Source organism: Perissodus microlepis, chromosome 6 (genome assembly GCF_051167445.1).
Source record: "Perissodus microlepis isolate ML-2025 ecotype Zambia chromosome 6, ASM5116744v1, whole genome shotgun sequence".
Taxonomy (NCBI): domain Eukaryota; kingdom Metazoa; phylum Chordata; class Actinopteri; order Cichliformes; family Cichlidae; genus Perissodus; species Perissodus microlepis.
Window position 1 is genome coordinate 1,797,308 of NC_140466.1, and position 22,985 is coordinate 1,820,292.

At 45.6% G+C, this 22,985-nt stretch overlaps 1 protein-coding gene across 1 annotated transcript in view; it reads right to left on the reverse strand.

The window, feature by feature from the left end:
* Window positions 1–22,793, reverse strand: part of LOC146384790 (STE20-like serine/threonine-protein kinase) — a 25,274-nt gene extending 2,481 nt beyond the window's left edge. Inside the window, exons 1-17 of the mRNA XM_084930161.1 lie at window positions 21,844–22,793; window positions 20,182–20,346; window positions 12,187–12,235; window positions 11,784–11,933; window positions 10,310–10,382; window positions 10,003–10,197; window positions 9,640–9,721; window positions 8,777–8,908; window positions 7,573–8,328; window positions 7,364–7,494; window positions 7,095–7,218; window positions 5,862–6,041; window positions 2,520–2,649; window positions 2,033–2,157; window positions 569–760; window positions 364–489; window positions 171–284 (exon numbers count right to left, since the gene is read on the reverse strand). Of these exons, the coding sequence (XP_084786287.1) occupies window positions 171–284; window positions 364–489; window positions 569–760; window positions 2,033–2,157; window positions 2,520–2,649; window positions 5,862–6,041; window positions 7,095–7,218; window positions 7,364–7,494; window positions 7,573–8,328; window positions 8,777–8,908; window positions 9,640–9,721; window positions 10,003–10,197; window positions 10,310–10,382; window positions 11,784–11,933; window positions 12,187–12,235; window positions 20,182–20,346; window positions 21,844–21,993 (2,874 nt within the window). The 5' untranslated portion in view covers window positions 21,994–22,793. The remainder of the gene's footprint in view (window positions 1–170; window positions 285–363; window positions 490–568; window positions 761–2,032; window positions 2,158–2,519; window positions 2,650–5,861; window positions 6,042–7,094; window positions 7,219–7,363; window positions 7,495–7,572; window positions 8,329–8,776; window positions 8,909–9,639; window positions 9,722–10,002; window positions 10,198–10,309; window positions 10,383–11,783; window positions 11,934–12,186; window positions 12,236–20,181; window positions 20,347–21,843) is intronic.
* Window positions 22,794–22,985: the final 192 nt, after the last annotated feature.

Below are 22,985 nucleotides of genomic sequence, written 5' to 3' on the forward strand. Positions count from 1 at the left end.
AAACGAGCTGCAGCAGCAATCAGCCAGAGAAACGGCTCAGTACGTCTGAATCCACGTTATTGTGGGACGGAGGGTTAAACTGCAGCTGAGCCCTTTTACGCACTGGGGCTCAAGACGTCGCGACATATATCATGTATCAGGATATAGCCAAATAAAATACTGCGTACTACCTTCTTCCTGGGTCGCAGTTTCTCCCTCCACTCCTTCAGCTCCAGGCTGTGCTCCTCGTCCAGCTCCTTCAGCTTCTGGGTCTCGTGTTCGATCAGCAGGTGGCACTTCTCGTTCTGAAGCACAAAACAGAGTTACGTTGTTTTAGTGCAGTCTTTTATCAAACGGGACTTTGGCGTGGTTAACGGAGCCGACCTGCAGCTGCTGCAGCTCGCGGATGTTGCCGTCACACTGGAGCTGCAGGTCTCTCATCTGGTTTTCGTGCTTCTGCTGTTGGTGCAGCCGCTCGTTCTTCTGCCTCTTCTCTTCCTGAGCTGCGAACTGGAGACGCGATTATTGACTAAAGGCTGGAATTCTTTGAGGGAACGTTTCACTCTCCGAGCTGAAGGCGGCGGCTCACCTGTTTGACCTTCTCCCTCTCCTGCTCGGGGCTGATGATGGCTCCGGTGATGCGGAGGCTCTTCTTGAACATGGCCATGCGGGTTTTGGCTTCGCTGCGCTGGATCTTGGGCAGTCGGGCTTTCTCCTGCGTCTGCTTGTTCTTCATCTCCTCGATCAGACGCTGGTTGTAGCGCTGCATCTGCTCCATCTCCTGTACCCGGGACACCGGCCAGAGTTAATGCGGTCGACGTGAAACACATTCATGAGGGTTTTCATTCAGATAGAATCAAAAGTAGCAACAAGAAAGACGACAGAGTTTTGTGCATCTTTCAGTAAAGTTGGCTGGAAAAGTTTGACAGGAAGCAGAAAGAGAAGAGAGGAACAGGCTGGATAAAGTCATGAAGGGTTCAGCAGGACATCAGCAGCTGGCTCAAGAACAATCACTACACCCACTCCAGCGACTCAGCTTCTAACAGAGCTGAACAGGATGTTCAGAGGATTTGATGTGTTCAAAAGGCCAGAGTTTAGAAATCATTGGATTTAGTGGGAAGAGCCACTCGGTGTCTGTGAAGTTTTGTTGTGACCTTCAGCAGAATTTCAGAAGCTGGACATTTAGTCTCTAAGGGAGCGCAGTGTTAAACTGACTCGCTCTTCATCCATCTGTCCATCCCACGGACTGCTCTCAAATCTCGTGGTGATAGAGCCTTCTCTGTGGCAGGTCTCACACTTTAATGCCATTTTCATATTGTTAAGCACTTTGTGCAGCATCGGCTGTTTGAAATGTGCTATATAAATAAATTTGACCTTGAATGCAGCTCGTGCCGACTAAAAGAGAATCAACGGGATCTGAAGTAGAAGTAAAACTCGGGAACAAGCTGAAGGACCGGCTGTGGTTACAGTGGCACAGTGGTTCGCACGAGGGTCCTTAGTTCAATCCCACCATCAGACTGAGGTCTTTGTGTGTGGAGTCAGTGGGGTTAGGTTAACTGGTGACTCTAAATTGCCCATAAGTACAAATGTTTGTCTGTGTGCGTGAGCCCTGTGACAGACTGGGGACCCTGCCTCTCGCACTAAGACAGCTGGACAGGCTCCACCCCCCCGTGACCCTGACAAGATAAGCGGAAGAGAATGGATGGATGACTTTGGTTAGTAAATCTGTCGTGTGGGTTTGATGCAAACGTCCAGTGAAAGCGGAGGTTACCCCCACAAGACGAGCCTGACTAGCCCCAGGAAGCATCTGTCCTCCTTTATTCCTTTTTTCTAATAACGGTGTTAAATCATCACTTTTTCTTACACAAACTGAGACAAACCTCGAGTCAAACACTTTAGCTTCTCGACCTAAATGAAAAAACATCAAATAACTAAAAAGTGACTCAATCAGGAGAACATGACAGATTTTCATCCTTTTAAGGTGAACGATGTTTCTCTCTGCACGTCTGAGGTCACCTAACAAACTGAACCAGCAGCAGCATCCACGCCGTACCTTCTCGTGTCTCTTCAGCAGCTGATGCCTCTGCATGAAGTACTGGTCTTTGAGCTGCTGTTTGAGCAGCTGGTGTTTCTCCTGCAGATGGCGCTCTTCCAGCTCCCACATGGCGGCCTCCCGTGCTGTACGCGGACACAGATCAAAAGACAAGGCTGAAGCAGTGCATAGAGGAAGCATTCACAGGCTGAACGTCTTTCACTACATAAGCAGCTCCAGACCTGCAGCAGATCTGTCCTTCTTACAGAAAAAGGCTCCAGACCTCAGCGTCAACTTTACTAATGACGGTTCACATTTGACCTCTCTGCTGCCAGCCGGAGCTCGTTCTGAGCTCCTGAAGCACAGCTGCAGCCTCCCGTGACCTGCATTTCTGAGAAGTGTTATTTGTGCCGCTTAACACTGTGCACATGACTCAGACAAGCAGACTAAAACTGTTTTTCAGTTTTAAAGTCCATCCTTAGATGGTGATCTGTCTCCGAACGTTTACCTCGGAGGAGCTGCTGCTTGTGGTTGAGGCAGTCTCTCTCGATGGTGGCGAGCTCGTGTTTGTGCTGCTGGATGATCTTCTTCAGGGCGCTGTCCAGATCCTGCTGCTGCTTCTGCAGAAACTCCTGTTCCTGGATGAGCCAGATTACAAATGATGTCAGCAAATCACAGATCATGTGATCATCATCCAAATGCCCTGGATGACTTAAATAGGGAGCTTCACATTCACACATGACAGTGAGTGAGTGTGTGTGTGTGTGTGTGTGTGTGTGTGTGTGTGTGTGTGTGTGTGTGTGTGTGTGTGTGTGTGTGTGTGTGTGTGTGTGTGTGTGGGGACGGGTATTTACATCTTCATTGGGACCAAAAATTGGTAGTTTACTATACTTGTGGGGACAAACAGGCATTCGTTTTTAATGGTTAGGGTCAGCGGCCAGGGAAAGCATTATGTCAATGAGATGTCCCCACAAGGATATAAATACACCGCACGTGTGTGTGTGTGTGTGTGTGTGTGTCTGTCACAGGCCAAGTGTGGTTTGAACTGATGAACCAGACACTTGCAGCTGTCCTTAGAGGACATTTCACCTGCCTGTCACATTAATCTGACCTACTTGGCCCGGTGAACAGAGAGGAGATGATCTTTGACTCCAGCACGGTGACACACAACGGGCCAAACGTTTGAAAATGAGCTGCTCTTAAAGAAAACACACCCATATGGAAAAGATATACAAATCTTATAAATTTTGTATCTGTCTTGTGTGAAACTTGTATGAAAAGCACACAAGAGTGAAAACAGATATAAGATCCCTTGAAAAATTATATAATGAAACTTGTATGTTTTGGATTCTTACTAAAACAATGTATGAAAGTAATGAGAAAGTAGCCACTTTCATGAGTGAATCATATAAGTTTTTACTATTTCTTTTCCATATGGGCAGAGCAGACATATTTATGTCTTTATCAATACAGCGGACTGCATTTCATTTTGAGCAATGACACCAGAGTGATTTTATTTCATGTGTTTGTTTCAGTTTGCTCGCTCTAAACGAATAAAACAAACTAAAAATAATTATGTGAAGTTTTAATTCTGATCAAGATGAAAGAAGGGCTTGTTAGTGCCGTTTCCTGTGTATGATACTTTTACATGCACATCACATAATCAGCTCCAGCTGTTTTTTCCCTGAAGTCTAGTTTTTCGTGTTTCCAGTTAGAGTTCGTTTCTCTGCTGTTACACAACTTCGAGTAGCTCTTCTTGGTCCTGCTCTGAAAGACACAGAGCTGAGACGTCTGGCTGGTGCTGACGATTGTCTGCTTTGCTAACTGGAGTCACTAAACTGGATCTTTCCACTAGGGGTGGTTTTGATTATCGATTAAATCGATTCTAGCTTGGATAACGTGATATCGATTCATTAAAATCCTGAATCGACTTTTTAATATAAATTATTTTGCCCGAAACGCCAGAATCTCAGGTTAAACCTCACAAAATTTCAACAACCACCAAACAGCTAAAACAGTAAATGAGAGCAGGAACACGGATTCTGCACAGAGACGTAAACACAAAATGCGGAGCCGCAGATCAGAATCAGTGAGATGTCGCCTTTCTCACCCGACGGCACGGACACGGTCGGGGCTGAAAGCCGACAGCTCGCTGATTCTGATGTTTCGGCGGCTCCGCGCTTTGTGTTTACGCCCTTTTTGCGCTGAGCTGCAGGTTTTTAGTTTTGCTGTTTTGCTTCCACCATGATAAAAATCACACTTCATGCACAGCTCTCTCTCTCGCTCTCTCTGTACTTCAAGAACAGTTTCTCGTCTAAAAATCTGTTTTCTTCATTATTCGCTTGCTTGTTACACACAGGTCTACCGTTGTTTACAGCCTGTCGGCCGCTGTTTTTTCCTTTTCCTTTTTAAAATTATGCAAAATTGCAAAACACTGTGTCTCTAATGAAACCTCTATAACTTTGCTCTGCTTCACTTCAGCAGCATCAGGTAATGTTCACGTGTTGATTAATGGTTTTCTTTCGTTTCTGATCTACTGCAGAATATTTGTATAAATCCCAGACCAGGAAAATCTCCTTCATGTTTTTCTGTTTCATCCTCAGCTACTTTGACACAAAGGCCTCTGCTGTGATGCTCACACCTTTGACAAAGTCTCGCAAGTGTCAGTTTTCTTTTTATAAATATAAAAATATGGAAATGTACTGATGCATGATCTGAATTATAATATTTCTGACTGTCTGAGGCAAAATTTCCCAGATTCAAATGGAATCGAATTGATTCTAGAAATCAGTGACGATACCCAGCCCTACTTTCCACCATGCTGGTGCCTCCTGGATCATTTTTAACTGAATTACAATTCTTTTTTAACACATTATTACTGTTTTACTTATCACTAATCCTCAAGTGTCTGTGACTGCACGCCTGTTAAGCTCAGGTTAGCTAAAAACATGGCCAGCTTCTTGCATGACATCAGTTCTCTGTATGTTGTCTGCAGTACGTGACTTGGTGCACCGCCCTGTGATGGAAGTGTTAGCACAGACTAAAGTCCAGTCCAGCCGCAGCTGAACTTTGGACTTTGAGTCATAGCCGTCGTTTCATCACGTTCAGATGATTGGATTCATTTTGGAAGATTTAAAACGTTCTTTAAATACAGGAATTTACAACAAGTATCTTTGCTTGATTTGCTTTTCCAAACAGTTTCAGTCGAGTTTTAGTTAAATATTATAAGATGAAAGTCCAGAAATGATCTGAGGAGGCCTCAGTGACACAGAGCAATGTTCACTTACATCCTGCACAACGTACACGAGGACAACAGAAAGGACTGAATCACACCGTGAGCCGCTCCCTGTGGATCGCAGCACGTTACACTGAACCCGTGTCAGGTACAGCAGGCTCAGGTTTTCAAAGACGAAAGTCAGATATCAACTTTCTCTTACTTTTTTTACTTAAGTTCAAAACAGCTTTTAAGATTTCAAACTCCACAGCAATCGGAGCCCTCAGACGGGGTTGGATAATATCGTCTTTAAGGTGTTTCACAACGCTTTGGAGAAACTCCAGCTGTGAGGAGCACATGGAAATAAAATTAGAAAAAGCTGCGGGTAGTTTAGGACTCGATGAGAAAGTAAATGAGAAGTGGCAGCGTAGACAGAGTTAACCCTCACCAAGATAAACACAGGTTACGCAAGCTGTTATAAGACAGATCAGAGAAGTGGGTGTGGGTGGGTGGGTGTGTGTGCGGGTGGGGGATGGGGTGGGTTGCAAATGTCAAAACAAGCTACTATAAATAGAAAGCTATCCCGTCCTTCTGAGGGCTACGTGTGGAGGTGAAAGGCACGCAGACGCGTCTAACCTCTTTCTTGCGGTTCTTCAGCACGTTCTGGTACTTGGCGAGTTCTTTCTCCTGCTCGCCTTTGATGCGTTTGGCCTCGTCTCTGAGCCGGCTGGTGTGCTCCTGCTCCAGCCTCTCAATCGTCTGCTTTTGCTGCCGCTCCAGGTTCTCCACCTCCTGGTCGTACTGTCGCTTCTTACTCTGGAGGACAGACGGGAACCAGTCACCTCAGATGGAGAATCCAAACGTGAGCGTATATATTACATACTAAACCTGCAATATTATCTGCATCAGATAAAAAAAAGGTGCAACACTTCCAGCAGTGAACTGAGCTTTTCCTGCAGCACCTTCACAGGAAGGGAAACAAGCTTTGCAGGTTCTGTGTTATTGCCCCATAAACAGGCCGGGTGGCCTTCACAGAGGAACACAGGTCTAACACAGGCCAACGAATACTGTGTGACAAATCGTGACTCATTTGAATATTTTCTATGCTGACTATAAAAAAAGCTAAATTTGGCTTCACCACACAATGAGCTGGATTTTAAACATACAGGAGAAACGGTGATGAGATGCAAAGAGAGCTCTGCAAAAAGATCCAGATTCCTCTGCAGAGCGTGAGGAGTATCTGTCCTACACAGGTGCCCACTGCTCACACACCACATATTTCACCTTTTCATTCAAAACTTTGGACCTTAAAACATTAGCCATCACCGAGCTGTTCGGTTCATAAAGCGAGCGTATGCAGGTTATCAGGCAAACCGACGTTCAAGCACGACTGCAGGTGTGAGGCTGTAAAATGAGACCGTTCAAACAGTAAAGACAGTTTCTGAAACACTGATGCAGGAAATCCTTCCTCTTTATGGAGAACTCATCAGCGTGCTTGGTCAGATGAGGCCTAAACTTTAACGGCTTTTCTTATAGTTATATCACGTTTAAATGCAAATTCAATTCAGTTATTTTATTTATACAGCACCAAATCGCAAGTGTCGCCTCAAAGTGCTTTATACTGTAAGGCAGACCCTACAATAATACATGCAGAGAAAAACCCAACAATCATATGACCCCCTATGAGCAAGCACTTTGGCGACAGTGGGAAGGAAAAACTCCCTGTTAACAGGAAGAAACCTCCGGCAGAACCAGGCTCAGGGAGGGGCGGGGCCATCTGCTGGTTGGGGTGAGAGAAGGAAGACAGGATAAAGACATGCTGTGGAAGAGAGACAGAGATGAATAACAATCGGCCTACGAGAGACTGACCGTGGTCTCCTGCTCGAAGCGTCGGTAGATCTGCTCCTTCTGCTGCTGCAGCTTGTTGCTGAGCTGCTGCTGGGCCCTCTGCTCCTCCTTCTGCAGGAGACGCAGCTCCCTGAGCTCCTGTCGCCTGAGGAGGAGGGAGGATGTTAATCATGTGTCATTTTTAGCTTAACGTGACACAGTCGGGTTGTGCTCTAAGCTTCCTGTATGACTCATTTTCATAATATTTGCATTAAAGTGGCGCCTGCCGTTTATGCAAAAGCAGGGACTACCTGAGGAATCTCATCTCCTCGTTCTTGGTGTCATTGTCTGTGATGATCTTTGATGTCGTGACGCTAACTTCCACTCCATCCACAATGAATTTGCGAGTCTTCTTCAGCGTCTTCTTCTGCCGCTTGGTGTCCTGAAAGACCCCAGAGGAGAGTTTTTGGATGCCTCTGTGACATTTTTTCTTTGCGAGTGTGTGGACTGTGTGCGTTACCTGTATGGAAACAGATCCAGCCTCTTTTGCTTTGGACAGGAAGCTTGAGATGGACAGATTCAGGTCAACGCTGCTGTTATCTGCAGCTGAGCTGTTTCCAGAATCCGAATCTCTCTCTTTGTTGTCCTTCGCTCTGTCTGGCACCGTCTTCTCATCCTTCTCTGTGGGCTTCTCTCCATCCTCCTCCTTCAGGACAGCGTTATCTTGATCTGGTAGTGTCAGAGTCACTTTTAGATGCTTGTACCGATCTTCCTCCTCCTCTTCCTTCTCAGCTGGAGTTTTTGCTTCCTCTGTGATGGGCGTCTTTTCCTCCTGAGAAGCCTCAGTGACCTGTGAGTGCTCCTCATCCTCAGCTGTGTCCACCTCCTTCTCATCCTCCACAGCTAGCTCCAGCTGCTGTAGTTCCTTAGCAGGTGTCTCCGGCTCAGACTCTGGCTCTGGTGGGGTGATATCAGCCAGAGGAACTTCTGGAACTTCTTCCTCTACCGGCTCCTTTTCTGCCTCTTCATCCTTAACTGGAGTGTTTAATGCCTCCTCTGCAGGCTCTGCTGCAGCGGGAGTAGGAGCAGGAGCAGCAGGTTCCTCTACGAAGCTGGTGCTCACCACGTGGTTGGCTACAGGGAGATCAGCAGGTATGGGCAAAGGAAGAATTGGCTCCGCCTTCTCAGGGACAGATTCCAAGCTGGAGGGAGAGAGGGGGATCTTCTCATCCTCAGAGCTGCCGACGCTGACATCAGAAGGAGCGCGTTTATGACCCTAAAGAAGAGGAGGAGGAGGAAATGGAGACAAATTACTGTGTTGGAACTCACTGTGACCGTTCTCCTTATAAACTAAAATCCTGGCTGCATTAGACAAAGTTTCTATTACAGGGTGACAAAACTTGGTCTGCAGATTCTCCTCCAGTCGGTGTGATTGTGCAGAGAGACTAACACTAAAAAGAAGGATGCTCACTGTGTTTCACTGCAACAGCAGGACATTAAAACTTGCATGCACCTCTTATCCTTTAAATGCATTTCCAAGTAAGGCACTTCATGCAAGCTGTAGATCAATAACTGCTTTATAAGTGAAATAAGCTGCAGTTGCAGCTGTAAGTTAAGAAATGAAACAGCAGGAAGCTCTTTTCTGGAATTAAGCTTCACGTAGTTTTCACACCTACAAACACACAGATTCACAGTACTGCAGCACAGGTTCCATATCCACTCACCAGACGTGCCTCTGTCTCTTCCTCCTCCTCTTCTTCTTTGTGCTCTTCTATCTCCTCGGTGACCTCAGCCTTCGCCTCAGCGATCAGCTCCCTCAGTGGCCTACTGTCCGTCACACTGGACACGAATGAATGCTGCTCGTAAGAGAAAGAAAAACAACACAACAGGAAATAAAGACTATTTAAAAAAGAAGCACCCAGTGGGGGGAACATGTTGTGGTAAATTTTAACTGCTGACCGAGATACAAACTCTTCACAGTACATCAGAACAACCTGAAATAACCATTTCAGCTTTTACTCTTCACCCTTCTTCTTTCTTGCGGTCCGAGCGCAAAAACCAACAAACAGATCAGCACGCCTGTTCAGAGAGAAACGCTACAGCTCACCTTCTTCGGCTTAGAAATGTGCTGCACATATTCGATCGCCGGCCTGAGAATATGCAGCTTCTTTGATATCAAAACCTTCATCGGCGGCAGACCGCTATTTTCTATTTTTAAGCCCATTGAGCTCTTCGTCCGCACAGAACAATCCGTTAGCCTCGGCGTGCTCCGGTGTGCCTGTGTGTACCGACGTGTCCTCTCTGTGAGTAAGTGGCTCAGACGTGGCCGAGCACCTTAAACCCTTTGGAAAAAGAAAAGCCCGCTGTGCTGACGTCAGCTCAAGCACACGGGGATGAGCCTCGCTGGGACAGTCAGTCCGACGCCGAGCAGGTAAACAGATGCCGGCCAGCTTACGCTCTAACGGCAGGTGGGCCGTGGGTAGGGGTTGGGGAGGGCTGCAGCATGTAAGTGTCCAGGTGTGGGGCTTCAGGAAAAGAAAACAAGTGCTCAGGGGTTTAGCTGGAGAGATGTTTGAAACAAAGGTACCTGCAGAAGCTGCATCGCACTCCATCTGTTGTCGATGTTCTTGTCCAGGCAGCGCTTCAGGAAATCACTAAATTCTGGAGACCTAAAGGTGGAAGTCATAAAATGATGCAGACTCCAAGTTACAAAGTCCAGATTTACAGCAGAAGTTCACATTTACAGCCTGACGCAAAAATAATTTTGGTTTCTACAGTTGTGAATTTATTTATTTAAGTGTGTGTGTGTGTGTGTGTGTGTGTGTGTGTGTGTGTGTGTGTGTCTACTCTAAGAAATAATATGGTTATGGTTTTGGAGTAGCAGTAAAAAAAATCCAACTACATATATAAAGAAGATGTGCAGGAAGTAAGAAGCAAAGCTGTGTTTTACCAGCGTGACGGCTGCATCAGCGTCGGAGGATCGGCCTTGGCTATTTTCAGCAGAACTCTCATGGGGTTCATCTCATGGTTTGGTGGCTCAACCTGTGCCATCTCAATCAGGGTGACCCCGAGGGACCAGATGTCAGCCTTGTAGTCGTACGGACGGTCCTTGGATGTCTCGCACATCACCACCTCTGGAGCCATCCTGGAGTTAGACACAAGAAGAAAAGAAATCTGAGCTCCCCCCTTTTTAGCGCTGATGCGTGTGTTTTTCAGTTTTTATAAGCAAAAGCTTTTTTGTTTTACATTTGACTCACCAGTACGGCGTTCCAATGAAAGAGTCTCTTCTCTGGAGTGTTTTGGTGTTCTTGGCAGACACACCGAAGTCCGCTGGAAGTCATGTGATTCAAGCAAAACCAGAAATTAGCCAGAGGAATGTCACTGTCATCATTTATTTTCCAAATGCAGCCTCAAAAGCCAAATGTTCAAAACGGAAAACGGGTCCTGAGAGGTTCAATCACAGATTTCTGGGCATGAACACGGCATAAAACCTCATCCTGCAGCTACACGTGCATGAAGGCATCATTCTTTGTATCATGAGTGAGTCACACTCATCTGCGTCCCAGCAGGCAGACGCACAGGCACCTCTGTGTGTGTTATGTCACTGGACAAAATGCTTGCTGTGTGTCATTTCCCCAGTGACTCATCCCCGTGTAAGTAAGCGTCAGTGCTGCATCTGCTGAGGATGTCGGCCCAGACGCTGAGAGGCTCGAGCGAACAGCCTCTGCTGTTACAAAGGCTTTCCAATTTTTGGTCCCCACAAAGATATGAATACACGCTTACACACACACACACACACACACACACACACACACACACACACACACACACACACACACACACACACACACACACACACCTGTGAAACTGTTATATAACATGTTGAAGAGTCTGAGCTTGGACAGGAGTGTGAAAGAACTGAACCAGGCACAGTCTTTATCGCAGACTAACAACTTTTGCGCACACTCTTGTGTTAGTGTGAATGTGGTGTGTATGGGTGTTTACTAGCTGACCTTTGCTGTGCAGCCAAACTACAGCTGACAGTTAAAATGAGAAGTCAATGAGGCTTAAAACAGTCCCTGACAAGTTAATCTGACTCGGCATGAGAACAAATCAAAGCGGTTTGAAGAATATTCCCACAGCATGGTGAGTAACCATCAGCCTGTCATTGCATTGATCATATTACTGATGTCAGCGTAAAAGCCAGAAGATATTCAACGAAACATCTGGATGGAGCTGTGCCTCTCTCTGAATCATAAAGATAAAACCACATTAGCAATGAAGCTCGAAGCACCAGCAGGATCGAAGGAGTTTAAAACTTTAGTTGTGACCATCTCCCCTCCCTCCAGAGACACAAGGTCATCATGTCATTACCGGCAGAAAAAAATCCGGTCAAATTTCTAGCGAATATTTGTGTTTCTGGAAAAACGGTCAGAACAAGCTGCGCAGAGTCATGAGACAAGTCACGTGAACATCCAAGATTCTTGTATTAGAAAGATTAAAAAGAGGAAAAATCTAGATGATGCCATAAAAACAACAGTTTTCATGCTGGTTCATCTATGTCAGACTGAACTCTTATGATTTCTCATGAGAAACATTTACAAGCACAAATTCTTTTTCAGTTCTTAGGTTTCTCCCTCTCCACTTTAAACATCAGTGAACTGAGGGTCTGAGTCAGAGTCTCGAGCCTGGACTGTTGTTGTTAACAGCTGGGTGTCACGTGGCCCTTACCCAGCTTGACGTCACCGTCCAGCGTGAGGAGGATGTTGCCGGCTTTCAGGTCTCTGTGGATGATTTTGTTTTCGTGGAGGTAGACGAGCGCCTGCAGAGTCTGCCTACACACCACCCTGATCTGAGGCTCTGTCAGGGGTCTCTCCAGCTCTGCGGGGAAAGGGTGAGGGGGTCACACGAAAGCACACTTACAATTCCTCACTAATGCAACCTAATCATAGGTGGTAATGAGGGCTAAAGCTGCATTTAGTGTCTTGGAGAAGAACGCTGTAACATGTGGGTGGCCTGCTGAGAAATGTCTCAAGTTTAAAACTGGCTCTTTTCCCTTAGCTGGTTAGCGCTGCCATGAGAGCAGCTTTCTTTAATGTTATAACCCGTGTGCAACGTGGGAATGCTGACTCACCCAGCATAACAGCATCCACGGCCCCTCCTGCACAGAACTCGATGAGTATCTGCCAACACGAGGAAAGAGAAGTGTGAACACATGCATTTGTTTATGTAAAGCACACGGTGTACCATTATGTGCAGAGAGGACAGTGCTGCAGAACATCTCCAACAGAGTGCAGGTCATTGACGAGGCGGCAGGCTCCGGTTGAACCTGGTCACCTCTGAAATCTGCTGTGAGGCTCTGGAAGCTTCTCATCAGGGGTCCACATAATAAACATTGAGCCGATGGCCCAGGGCCAGCAAAAAGTATGGTGGGCAGTTTGACTGGATTTCCACAACTCACAGCTACGTTCACCTGTGAAGCTAGCTGAGGTGGACCTGTAGTCAGGGTGAAGGCCTCGGTCACTGTAATGAAGACTGTCTGGGAACAATGTGACTGGTTGGAGAAGGTTTGCTGGCTGTTGCAAAGAGGCTGCTATGCTAAAAACCTCCCTGTGACTGCACTGGTTACCAGCAGGTTGCTGCAGTTTGCATGGAACACATTGATAATCGCAAACTAACGATAAGCTGCAATGAAACTTGAAAAAGTGTGAGCAGAGAATGTTCACCTTTAAAGTAAAAGGTGAACATTCCCAAGAGGAGTCTCCATTTCTGCTTTATGTCACACTCCTCACAGTTTCCTCCTCCGTTGTGAGGAGTTTGAAGTGAAGTGAAGAGGCAACGATCACCTCTGTGTGATCAACGAGATCCAAGTTCCCCACGAGATCCAAGATGGCGCCAGTGTTCACGGCAAGCCGTCTCCTCCGTTTTTGTTTGTTGTTTATTGTCCTTCTCTCTATGTGCTGCTCTGATGTCTCCACGTTACTTGTCTATGATCGCCAAACTCTTTTGAATCTCCGGCCTTTGGACTACCAGACACAAGATTTTAAATGGAGATCTGACAATCCTCCGCCGCTTTCGAAGGACTTTCCTGATCACCTCCGCCACTTACCATCTACCTTCTCTCAAAGGAAATGTTCACGGAGACGGGGTAAACGTGGCGGCATCCGTGTTCGTATCAAGGCCCTTTTAAAGTCCTATGTTGCAATAAATGATCGCTATTCTACAAACATTTTGTCATCTATTTCTGCCTCCGAGACCATGCTAACTTCAGACTGTTCTGTCATCGCTGGATTCGCCCTGTTGGACCTTATGGTTACCTGGACCTCCCAGCTGATCTTCCACCCGGTCGGTGCTGGGTGCGGTCCTCCAGAGGAGGCGCGAATCTCGGCAACCTTCGCCTGCTGCGGCGTTCTCCTACCAGTAACAGTGTGACTACTCTCCGTATGGCCTTATTAAATACAAGGTCACTGACGAATAAGACTTTTATTTTAAATGACCTTATTCTATCGTCGGGACTGGATTTCTTATTCCTGACGGAAACTTGGCTTCGCCCCGGCGAACTTTTTCCCTTCTCGGAGCTGCTCCCACCTGACTATGCTTTTATTAGCTCACCCCAGACCACTGGAAGAGGTGGAGGGCTAGCTTCAGTTTTTAAAAACAAACTTCGATGTCGGCAGCTGCCACCTGTTCTGTACCGCAGTTTCGAGGTGCAGTTATTGGAAGTGAACTGCATCCCCTCCATCCTCTGCGCTGTGGTGTATCGTCCCCCGAAACTTATTAAGGATTTTCTTCCAGAATTTGCTGATCTACTGGGGAGCCTAGTGCCACGTTATGACCGTATATTAATTGTTGGTGACTTCAACATTCATGTTTGCTGTGAGGACAGTTCGCTAGCTAAGGATTTCCTCGCTCTTATTAGCACCCTCAATTTCACCCAGTGGGTAAGTGAACCAACTCACACTAAAGGTCATATACTTGATTTGGTACTATCTTATGGTCTGGATATTTGCATCACGGACATAGAGGACTCTGGGATTTCAGATCACTTTCCGGTTTTGTTTAATACCGTAGCGAGCGCTGTGGACTTGAACAGTGATGGTCCTGTGCGGCAATCGCGCACGATTAACTCCCAGTCAATCGCCCACTTCATTGATGCTTTCCTTGACTCTCCCCTCTCTGATGCTAACTGTAATGGGGTTTTATCAGCGGATGAGCTTGCTAACCTCTTTCATACTACATGCGCTGACATCCTTAACTCTGTGGCACCTCTGAGAATTAAACGTGCCAAATCCTCACAACCCTGGCTAAATGATACTACTCGCGCCCTTAGGCGTGAATGTCGTCGTGCTGAAAGAAAATGGAGGAAAGACAAACTCCACGTCTCTCTGGACATCCTCCATAATTGTCTATCTAAGTATCAAAAGTCTGTTAAAGCTGCCAAATCTGCCTTTTTGTCCAGCATTATTATGACTAATAGCCACAACCCCCGAGCACTTTGTAATACTTTTAATTCTGTGATAAACCCTCGCACTACCACTTATAGGGACGCCTCCCCTGCTCTTTGTGATAAATTCTTAAAGTATTTCTCTGATAAAATCTCAGCTCTAAGGGCTTCTCATCCATCTCATCCATCATCAGTTTTAGACCCAGTTCCAGCCTCTGAATGCTTGGCTGTCTTTCAACAGTTTGAGCCAGTGTCTTATTCTGCTTTAAAAGATATAACTGATCATCTCAAAATCTCTGGTTCCCCGCATGATATTCTTCCTTCTCGTTTCTTTAAGGAAGCTTTACATGTTATTGGTCCTTGTATCTTATCTCTGCTGAATGCATCATTGTCATCAGGTTGTGTACCGTCTGTCTTTAAGCATGCTGTAGTGCAACCTATTATGAAAAAGAAAAATCTTGACCTAATTGGTCTCACCAACTACAGGCCGATCTCTAAACTCCCTTTTATTTCCAAAATATTGGAAAAGGTAGTTCTAAAACAACTACAGGCCTTTTTAGATGCAAATGGTATTAATGAAAAGTTTCAGTCTGGTTTTAAACCTCGCCACAGCACAGAGACAGCCTTACTTAGAGTTTTTAATGATCTTCTTTTAACTGTTGATTCTGGATATTCTGTGGTCTTAGTTTTACTTGACTTGTCTGCTGCTTTTGACACGGTTAACCACAACATTCTTCTATCAAGACTGGAACATGTTGTTGGTCTCAAAGGTACGGTTTTATCTTGGTTTAAATCCTACCTCTCAGAGAGGTCGTTCTCTGTTGCTATGGGGCAACACTCCTCGGCTTCTGTCCCTATTTATTGTGGTGTGCCTCAAGGGTCCGTGCTCGCTCCTGCTCTTTTCTCTTTGTACATGTTGCCCTTGGGATTAATTTTTAGAAAATACAACATCTCCTTCCACTGTTATGCCGATGATATCCAGATTTATTTACCTTTGAAATCCGATGTGACTGCTTCTTTGCAACCTCTGTTCAACTGTTTGCATGAAGTTAAAATTTGGTTATCACATAATTTTCTTACATTGAACGAGAATAAGACCGAAATCATAGTCTTTGGTAGTCACACTCCGCTAGACCAGTTAGCTGATGCCCTAGGCCCTCTCGCTAGCCATCTTTCGTCCACTGTAAGAAACCTCGGAGTGTTCCTGGATGGCTCTTTTAAACTCGAGAAACAGGTGTCCACTGTGGTAAAAAACAGCTTTTACCAGTTGCGTCAGATTTCCAAAGCAAAGCCGTTCCTTCCTTTAAAGGACCTTGAAAAGCTTATTCACGCATTTATTACATCCAGATTGGACTACTGTAACTCCCTCTACTCGGGCCTCCAACACTCCTCTCTTTGCCGGCTCCAGTTAATTCAAAATGCAGCTGCGCGTCTTTTAACAGGTACGAGAATTCATGAACACATCACTCCAACTTTAGCCAAACTACATTGGCTCCCTGTTAAATATCGTATAGCTTTTAAAATTCTTTTGTTCACTTTTAATATTTTGAATAATTTAGCGCCCAGTTATCTTTCTGATTTACTCCATTCATACAATCCCAACAGGGCACTTAGATCGTCCAACCATAGGCTCCTAGCACAACCTAGGACTCGAATGAAGTCGAGAGGCGACCGGGCCTTTGCATCCGTGGCACCCAGACTCTGGAATAACCTCCCCGTTCATATTCGCACTGCCGAGTCGATCCAGTCTTTTAAATTACGTCTTAAAACTTATTTTTTTACTTTGGCTTTTGATTCTGTCTAGTTGGCTGTTTTAGCTTGTTGCGTTGTTACCTATTGTTTGTTGTCCTCTTTTATTGTTTGTTTTAACTGTCTCATGTTTTTATTGACTGTGAAGCACTATGGTCAACACTGTTGTTTTAATATGTGCTATATAAATAAATTTTGATTTGATTTGATTTGATTTGAACTTCATGCCAACAGCTCCCAGCAGTGCTGAAACAGGTCCAGCCTGGTCCTGGTTCAGACTTCCACGCCCTCGCCGCTCTCCCAGGTTAAACGGGGCGGTGTCCAGCCTAGTTTATGGTCACACTTAATCATCTCTGAGCTTCACACAGGATGAAGATGAGATTTCCTTCTGCGTCCTCACTGATTCACTTTGATGTTCAGATAGTTTATTGGTTAAGGTTGATTGTACATTAACAGTTATAACATTATTAAATCCCAGGACACTGCTTCTTTTTTAAATATGAAGACGTCACAGCAATTTTATTCTTACATATAAAACTGAAAGTTTTACATTTACTGTAAATGACTTTGAGGAACACCTTCATGGCCCAACAGACACTGGCTCAGAGAAATATTACTGGAACATCCACTGTACACATTAAAAACACTCAGCAGAGCTCCTCCTCCTCCTCCTCCTCCTCATCATCATGTACCCTGATGAAACCACTGTGAGAATGAACGCCTCCTCCTGCATGAATGAAACACTGAGCTCTTAAAGGCATTTAGGAGCTTTGAGTATGGCTGCTGATGTAAGAGGATTGGCCCAGTTGGGGCCACATTGTGGAAAGGCTTCACACAGCTGCTACCTAGCCTGCTTAATCGCTATCTTTCCAGACCTTATTCTGCTAACAGGATTATCTCTGGGCACAGAGGCTCAGGTAGCAATGAGGATGATGTGCAGGAGGTAAGACAAAGCATCTGGAGCGTCTTTTGTGAGCTTAGCTCAGCCATGTGGCGTGACGTTCACTCACACACCTGTGGAGATTTGGGGAACATTTGGCTGAACGCCACACCCACAGAAGAAGAAGTAAAGCTGCACTTCTGCAATTTTGGAAACCATTGAGAAACGACTTGTGGTTGATCCGTTGGTTATGGCCCAAACGTTTCACACAGGGTCAGCTCGAGGTTAAAAATGGAAAATCTTTCAGGAAGTACAGAGGAAGGGGGAAAAAAAGATGGGTTGTAACGTAAAGTTTGAACAGCCCTCCAAGACAGCTGAGCTTTTCAAGACTGCTCCACTTCCCAAAACAAAGCCCTCACAGGACACACAATGCCTCCAGTATCAGAGCGGTCTTGTGCGCTCACACACACGGTTCTCGTGTTTCTCTGTAGGCGTGTTGTTGTTTTAGTGGCTCCGCTATCACACAATGGTCCTCACAGTCGCGGCGGCGCGGAGAGGAATCGTGGGCCAGGGCTGTGGCTTCCTCTCCTATTTGTTTATTTGACACATACATGAATGCATGGAGAACTGCGCACCCGCATACTTTCTAATCCATTCATGTGGCACAGAGAGGAAGGATGTGATCTCACCTGCAAGTTCAAGGCCGGGAAGCGGCACAGAAATCAAAGCAGAGCCTCGGAAGTGTTCAGTTTAGACACCGCAGTGAAAGACAAACAAAGGTCAGCAGGTGGCATCGATTCACGAGGCAGTTATCAAGAACGTCACCTGCCAGCTCCTCCTGGGTTAATGTGGGATGAAGCCTTTCATCTCCACCTCCTCTGTGCATGAATGTGGCACCTGTTCAGCACCTGACAGACATCAGCCTCCATCAGGCGGCACTTCTTGTTCACAGGACAAAAGGAAGAAAAGGGCAGGACGCTCACATGTACAGGTGAGCGTGAGCGCTTATGAAGGCCCAATCTTCCTTTGAAATGTTAGTGCAGACTCACATTTCCTGATTTAAATCAGACGTGCTTGAGCTGTTTCAGTATGAATTTATACATTTCAGGCTTGGTGCAAGTGGCAGGCTACCTTTTCCCATACGTCTGTTTGATTTGTGCAAAAAACCTTGAATTCATAATTTTCCTGTGACATCACATCCTCACAGGAACATCGACTTTCAAAACAACCACAGTCGTTCAATCGAACGCAGCCACTCCGTTTGTTAGAGTATGGCTATATGAGCTCCAGAGCAGCTCAGGGGACGTGTCTGAATATTTTATTTGGATTTGAAAAGCTCCCAAATGACTGAGGTGACCCTGCAGCCACAATAGCTGCAGCATGGCCGAACCAATACTGAGGAAAGGTGCTTCAACGCTTCCTTTATTACCTCTTGTAGTACATCTACCATCTGTTAATGGAAACACACAATCATAATAACTGACAAGTGACTGAGTTCATCATCAACAGGCTGCAGTGTTTCAGTGGCTGTTGTGAAGTTGTTGCCTTATGTCAGGGCTGTCGAACTCCAGGCCTCGAGGGCCGGTGTCCTGCAGGTTTTAGATCTCACCCTGGGTCAACACACCTGAATCAAGTGATCAGTTCATTACCAGGCCTCTGGAGAACTTCAAGACATATTGAGGAGGTAATTTAGCCATTAAATCAGCTGTGTTGGATCAAGGACACATCTAAAACCTGCAGGACACCGGCCCTCAAGGCCTGGAGTTCGACACCTGTGCCTTATGTGCTATAAATAAAGAGCGTTGTTTAGTGTAACCCAATTTGCATTGGTTATTGCGCTCGTGCACACATGCACACACACAGCTTAACTTAAACTTCGGTGCTGACTTTGTGCAGTTCCTATGATGCAGTCTAGGTAAGAGCTTCCAGCGTTTATACTTGTGGTGCGCCTGCTTTGCTCTGCAATTTGAAAGCCACTGGAATGCTAGTTTAGTTAGCAGTGAGGGTTTCTCTTCGTCCTTTTCCTGAATGTTCTCTGCTCGTCTGAGGCTGTCTGATAACTTGGCTGTTCATTTGTCATTAGTGTATCTTTGTAGCCAATGCCATCGTTGTTCCCTTATTAATGCTGATGATTTCTTGTTCAGTCTTTGTCTCTGCCAGAGAGTCTAAGAAGCTGGGAAAGAAAGCGACAGGACTTCTTTCAAGAAATGTAAAGAAGTCCAGTTTACTACCAGGACCTGGATGACTGAGAACCTACGCAGACTGTTAGAGAAGCACACCCATCAGCTACAGCTGATTATTAACGTTTGCCTGACTTTAATCACTTCAGATAGCCAACAGTGAGTCTAGGCTTCCTTCAATGTAAACGATTTGAGCATCAATCCAGCCGTCACCAATGACGTAGGAAATCTTAAAACAACTAGAGACACTATTGGCTCTGATAATCAGATGATTCCCAGTGTCATACTAATGCACATTTCCCCCCTCCAGTACTCTGCATCAGTCATGTGACTGAAAGCTATGAGTCCCCCTCACAAGCAGCACATTTATCCAGGAACATAGCCTCAGTCCTCAGGCTACAATCACGTGTGCTGCCAGCACGTCTGAAAAGCTCATCAGTGTTTACAGCGATGCATAAATCAGCTTCTATGATGTGAAAATACCTAAATGGGGTTTTTCACTTGAATTATAAATGTTATCAAAACACACTCATCTGTGTTACATAAATTTTCTGGGGAGAAAACAAAGGCATTAAATATGAGCTCATATCATAAGCGGATGGATTATAAACCAGTATGATGATTAACAGCACTTTAGGCTCTTAGTTTCGGCAGCTCGTGTGAACTTTGGCCACACATTTTTGATAAGAAAACTACAGCAGCGAATACTGGAAGAGCCTTGCACCGACAGCACGCAGCAGACACGGGTGTAAGTCCTGAAAGCTGCACTGACATCTAGCCGTCTCTAATTTGTGATTCTACAAGCTTTGTATTGGATCCATAATCCCCCTCATTAGGCAGTCACACAGTGATCACACAGCACATCCTTCTACTCACCCACAGTTTGCTCTCATAATAGAAAGCATCGAGCAGTTTGACAATGTTTTGGTGGTCGCAGGAGGCGAGGATGTCAATCTCCACCATGTAGTCCTCCAGCTCCTCCTCAGTCTTTGTGTCAATAACTTTGGCTGCAGCGAGGACGCCCGTCTGCTTGTTCTGAGCCTGTAAGATTAAAATATTTTTAGAAATTATGAGAACAAGTAACTTTCCACTCCTCTAGACACTTGTCCTAAAGACTCAGGAGGTCAGAGGTGGTTTATATTAGATCTGAAGTGCTGTTGACCCCAGACCTCAGAGAAATACCTCAAACTGAGATCAATGGCTCAACAACCAACAAACAAACACTGGGCTGTGCTGCAGGTCTGAAAGTGTCAGCAGAACATGTGACACGTCTCGCCAAAGTGGAAAATTCCTCCTGTTTGTTTTGTTTTGACAGGAAGCTCTCGATGAAGTCGCTGTTGCGATATGGGATTCAGCCACTTCCTGGTGACCTGAGAGCCAAACACTGATGCACCCCCTACAATATACTAATACTAATCCATTCTTCAGAATGGAGAACTCGTATTGCTCTGAATCAGAGTGTGGGTACTGCCCTGGTGATGTGATGCATAACCGCGATGGCCCAAAGCCCAGACGTATAAACATAAAACTGCAGTTTACTATTTGTGGATCTCCTGCAGCTCGACTCTGAAGTGCAGCACAAACATGCAACAGTTCTTTGGTTTGTCTTTCAACAGAAAACAAACGTAACTAATGTGATCATTTAGGACTTTAATCCATCAAAAAAGACACAGCTTTATTCATATCTCAGGACCCTACAGTATTAGAGAACACGGTGATGGTGTCTGACAGAAAAAGACCTCCAACAGAACCTGGATTATGGAGGGGTGGCGACTTTATACCCTTTAAAGGTGTATAATATTAAATGTGCAATACATATGAGAACAGACTGATGAAAAAAAGGTGGCCATTTGTGACCATTTGACATGGTCAAATTTCCATTATCCCTGCAAACTCCTGTAAAAGGAAGTTTGGAAATTTACAGTTAAAATATCACAACAGCATATAGAAATATATAGATGAGGACAAAATAAGTGATGAAAGGCTTGCGGGTGAAATGCTGGGAAACTAGCAACCCTGGGGCTGAATGTGGAGGAAGATTAGGCTTAACGTAAGTATGATACACTGGCCTGAAGTCTTGGGTAAATCCAACTATTTAAAAGTCTCCAAATATAGCATCCGGCAACAAAGGGGGCAAACAGAACATGCAGACTTCCTGGCGTTGGACTCCTGTGTGATAATATTTACTGTCTGTCATGGTAATGAGGCTCCAGCTAGGATCAAATCAAACCACGGACCTAAACATCCAAACAACCGAAACCTGTCAGCACAAGAGCATCAAAGGTGTGTGAATGAAGCTCGGCTGGATCACAGCACTCTACCTGACACCATCTCTGGCTGTTACAGAGCAGGTGTAGGGGCAGGTGTAGGGGCAGAAATGACTGAGGTGGCCCTGCTGCTGGCAGGGTGCCCCCAGAACCAAGAGTTCATGCGAATGGGAAAAACACAAGACACTCCAAAGGAAACAGTATCATTAAAACCGAGCAAGAGACGTGTGGCACAGAGCAACGAATGGGTGGTAGAGCACAAAATGCCTACCTTGAAGACTTTTCCAAAGGCTCCATCTCCCAGCTCACCGATGATCTCCCAGATCTCCTCCGGGTTTTCATCCCTGCGGACGTGCTCGTACTGTTTCTTCTTCTTCTCCGCTCCCAATTTGAATATTTTACGAAAATTAAAAAACGACATCGTGGTTTATTCTGCTGGAAAGTTCCTGAAGGAATTCAACTTTAACAGAAGTATGGATTCAGCGTCGGTCTTTGGCTGATCATGTGTGTCATTAGTTATAACGACTATGAAGGCTTTTCTCAGACCTAGCTTAGCCTTTGACACTGTTCTGGACGGTCCACTGAAACGCGCTTTCTCACATCACGGGTCATTGTTAACGCCTGAAAACACCAACGGATCACTTAGACGTCTTCTAGTATTTAAAATTCGTCCAAAAATATTTTCTGTTGCTGTAAAGTAATAAAAGTGTTACTGGAGGCTCGTCGTTGTTCCAACTCCTGGCGACCCACTGGCCCGACAGCCCTGCGGAGCTCTTTCTTCTGCCAAAAGACAAAAAAACACGGGATAAGAGTCCTTTAAAATGACCGAGTCGCTTTCCACGGAGTAATTCATTAGTTTCCTTCAGGGTATAAAAAGACACGTACAGTTGGTCCGTGTGTTATTATTCGCTAAAACGGTTAAAAACAGTCATCTTTCCCTGGTGTGGGACGGCTTTAGTATTCTAGCGGATTTAGTGTCGGTGCGCGCCCACGAGTGCGCGTGCCGGTGGTCTTTTCTTTCCCAGCTCCTCGTGCCTGAAGGTTGGCGCGCGGATTCCGGTCTCCTGCTGCCCCCGTCTGTCCCAGAGACCGATCACAGCTGACGGTTAAACGGTTCCCGTGCTGCATTCCCACCAGGAAAACAGCCGACACACCCAGCTTTACTCAGTCGTTGTGGTGTTTTTGCGTTCAACGGTCTCTGTCATTTCTATAAACAGAACAGTCGGGGTTCTTTGTGTTCGTGGAACTACATTTCCCATCAGCCACTGCAAACGTAGACGCGCCGAATTGGCGAGACAAAATATGCCTTGAAATATTTAGTTTCACACACAGAAATGCTGCTAACGTACCTTTTTATACTTTGTACAAACACGAAATCCTTCTAGCATTTAAGAAAAGTGAAAAAGTTGATTA